This window comes from Trypanosoma conorhini (assembly GCF_003719485.1).
Source record: "Trypanosoma conorhini strain 025E chromosome Unknown Tco_14.4_contig_00139, whole genome shotgun sequence".
Lineage (NCBI taxonomy): Eukaryota > Euglenozoa > Kinetoplastea > Trypanosomatida > Trypanosomatidae > Trypanosoma > Trypanosoma conorhini.
In genome coordinates this window covers 30684-33606 of record NW_021704226.1, presented here as the reverse complement: position 1 = coordinate 33606, position 2923 = coordinate 30684, and the positions used below count along the sequence as shown (strand labels likewise).

At 56.1% G+C, this 2923-nt stretch overlaps 2 protein-coding genes across 2 annotated transcripts; both read left to right on the top strand.

The window, feature by feature from the left end:
- Positions 1-266: 266 nt before the first annotated feature.
- Positions 267-1655, top strand: Tco025E_03184 (putative ABC transporter; the record flags this gene model as incomplete). The annotated part of the gene is made up of 1 exon (XM_029370106.1): positions 267-1655. The coding sequence occupies one exon, from the start codon at positions 267-269 to the stop codon at positions 1653-1655; it is 1389 nt and encodes a 462-aa protein (XP_029229800.1).
- Tco025E_03183 (ABC transporter) lies at positions 1652-2359 on the top strand (the record flags this gene model as incomplete). The annotated part of the gene is made up of 1 exon (XM_029370105.1): positions 1652-2359. One exon carries the CDS (start codon positions 1652-1654, stop codon positions 2357-2359), a length of 708 nt encoding a protein of 235 aa, XP_029229799.1.
- Between the last annotated feature and the right edge of the window lie 564 nt (positions 2360-2923).

Below are 2923 nucleotides of genomic sequence, written 5' to 3'. Positions count from 1 at the left end.
GCCTGCCTGTGTGTGTGCTTCGGTCTGCACTTCCCCCCCCCACCCACACACACACTTCTCCCCGTCCGCGCTTTTGTGTGTCGCTGCTCTCTGCGCGCTGCCGCGGGTAGATACGCGTGAGCGGGCAGCAGCACTTCTGCAGGGCACATTTGGCGCGGCACCCCTTTTTTTGCCGTCAGTGCGTGTGTGTGTGCGGACTGGCGCGGCTACTGAGGGCAGTAAGCGAAGGGAAGGCGAAGTCAAGGGGACAGGAAGCAAAAGGGGCAATGACGGAGCCAGTCGAGGCTGGCGCCCACACCCCGCACGAGGCCGCCCTTTCCCTCGGGAAGGTTGTGAACTTTTCGTGGGAGAATCTGACCTACCGCGTCCCGGTGGAGGACGATGACGGCAACACGACGTACAAGACGCTGCTTTACAACCTGAGCGGCACCGCCGTTGGTGGGCGTGTCTTGGCGATCATGGGGCCGTCGGGCGCCGGCAAGACGACGCTGCTGGGCGCCATCACGGGCAAGCTCTACAACGCGAAGGCCAAAATGGAGGGCTGCTGCTTCCTCAACAGCACAATCTACTCGCAACGGTACAAGAAGCTGGTGTCGTATGTCTCGCAGGACGATATTGTCATGGGCAAAGAGACCCCTCGCGAGGCGATCAGATTCTCGTGCCGTGTGCGTCTTGGGTTGAGCAGCGAGGAGTCGGAGAGAATTGTGGACGAGGTCATTGCACGGCTTCACCTCACGAGTTGCCAGAACACCATCTTGGGCATTCCAGGCATTTTGAAGGGGGTCTCTGGTGGAGAGCGAAAGCGGGCCAACGTGGGAACTGAGCTTGCGACGAATCCCTGTGTCATGCTATTGGACGAGCCGACCACTGGCCTGGACTCGGTCAACGCCCTACGCGTGGGGCAAATGCTTCGCGAATTGGCAAAGAGGGATATGCGCACGGTCATTGCAACGGTGCACTCGCCATCGTCCGAATTGTTCGACGTTTTCGATGACCTACTGCTTCTCGCAAAGGGCCACGTTATCTATCATGGCCCCACGGCGGACGCCGTGGCCTACTTTGCCACCTTGGGCTACCAGGTTCCTCCCCGTACCAACCCCAGTGAGTACTTTATGAATGTTCTGCAGCTCCCAGAGGAGGAAGTGTCCCAATTGTGGCTGGCGTGGGAAGACTACGTTACTTCAGCTGCGGCGAACAACAACACTTGCCTCATGGTGGTGCAGGGCCCCATTACTCACCAAGACAAGTTCTTGGAAAGTCAGCTTAAGGTGAAGGGGTCCAGCTACGCCGTACAGTTTGTTGAGCTTGGGAAGCGCGCTTTTCGGATGTTTCGTCGTGACCCTGGAGCATTTGTGGGCCGTTCATTACAGACACTCTTTTTTGCGGTGTTTATGGGTCTTTTCTTCTTCAACTTGAAACTGAATCAGCAAGGTGTACAGGACCGTGCAGGAGCGCTTTATATAACGCTGATGAACAACTGTTTGGGGCGTGTATGCATGGTATTTCTGCCTATCCTCCCGAGCGAGCCGTGTTCTTGCAGGAGCAGGCCAACGACTCCTACAACGCGTTTGTGTACTTCGTTGCCAAGTATGTCGCCGAGATCCCCTTCCAGGTGCTGTTTCCAACCTTATTTGATCTCGTCGCGTACTTCATGATACACTTTTACCGTTCCCCTGGGGCGTTCTTTATGCATTGGCTTATTCTGGTGCTCCTCGCGACGTTGGGGTACTCATTCGGGTTGATGTTTGCGACGTTCTTTGAATCGGCGACGACGGCCTTTGCGCTTGTGCCGATGATTTTCCTCCCGCTATTAATTGTGGCTGGACTGTTCGCTAACACCAAACGACTGGTTCCCTACTGGGTGTGGCTGAATTACCTCTCGTTCCCGCGTCATGCGTACCTCGGTGTGTTTACGAATGAATTCAGGCGGCTGGACGTCATCTGTGACCCCGTCACGCCGCACTGCGCTTACCCCAACGGCGAGGCCGTCATTGAACAGTTTGGCTTCGAGCACTGGCACCCTTGGCAATCGGTTGTGGCGCTGATCGTGTACCAATTGGGCCTCGCCGCGATCGGGTCCATCTCGCTTTACATCCATGGCGCGAGGCGCCGGGGGAGGTTGGCCTTCGTAAAGAATCTTGACTCCCGTGTGGCGTCGCCCCGTGCGATCGCCTCCGCACGGAGCAACGACGAGCTGTCGGACTCCGACGTGACGCCGATGGACGAGATTCCGACGCCCTCCGCCGCATACACTGAGGCGTCGCACCTCGACGAGGGCGGCCCCTCGCATCCTGCGAATGACGCTGTGGAGTTGACCCGCCTCAACACCGCCGCGCCCAAAGCGAACAGGGGTGTGTAGCTGCAACGTGGCACTCGCCGCGTTGAGGGCGAAGCGAATACGTGAGTAGGAATTTTTGGGCTAACTGTGACAGGAGTGGTTTCGTCCCCCATCTTACTCGTACAAACACTCAATTATGTCGTGTTCCTTTTTCAATTGATCACTCGTGAGAGAGTCGCAAAGTGACGGCTTGAGGGCCGTCGTATCACTCTCTTCCCTGTCGTTCGCGGCAGGCGGGGCGCGAGAGGCGCTTTCAGCGCCTGGTTTGTGTCGCTGCCTGACGGTAGCAGGGAACGAGTGATCGTGTTGAAGTTGCCGGGATAGTTGATTTTAAACGTGAGCGGTGATACAGCCAAAATGGAGGAAAAATAGCAAATACTGTTTCTTTCTTGTGTTTTTTTCTATAACTGAAAAGTAGGGCATAGACGATCCTTTTCATTTTGCCCGCTCACTGCGTGGGCGTTTGTGGGTCCTTCCCCGCTGCCACGTTTTTCCGCGTGTGTGTGCTCTTATATATATTTTTCGTGCATTTTTTATTCAGTTACCTGCATCGTTGATTATGTGTATAGCGTCTGTTATTTAGCC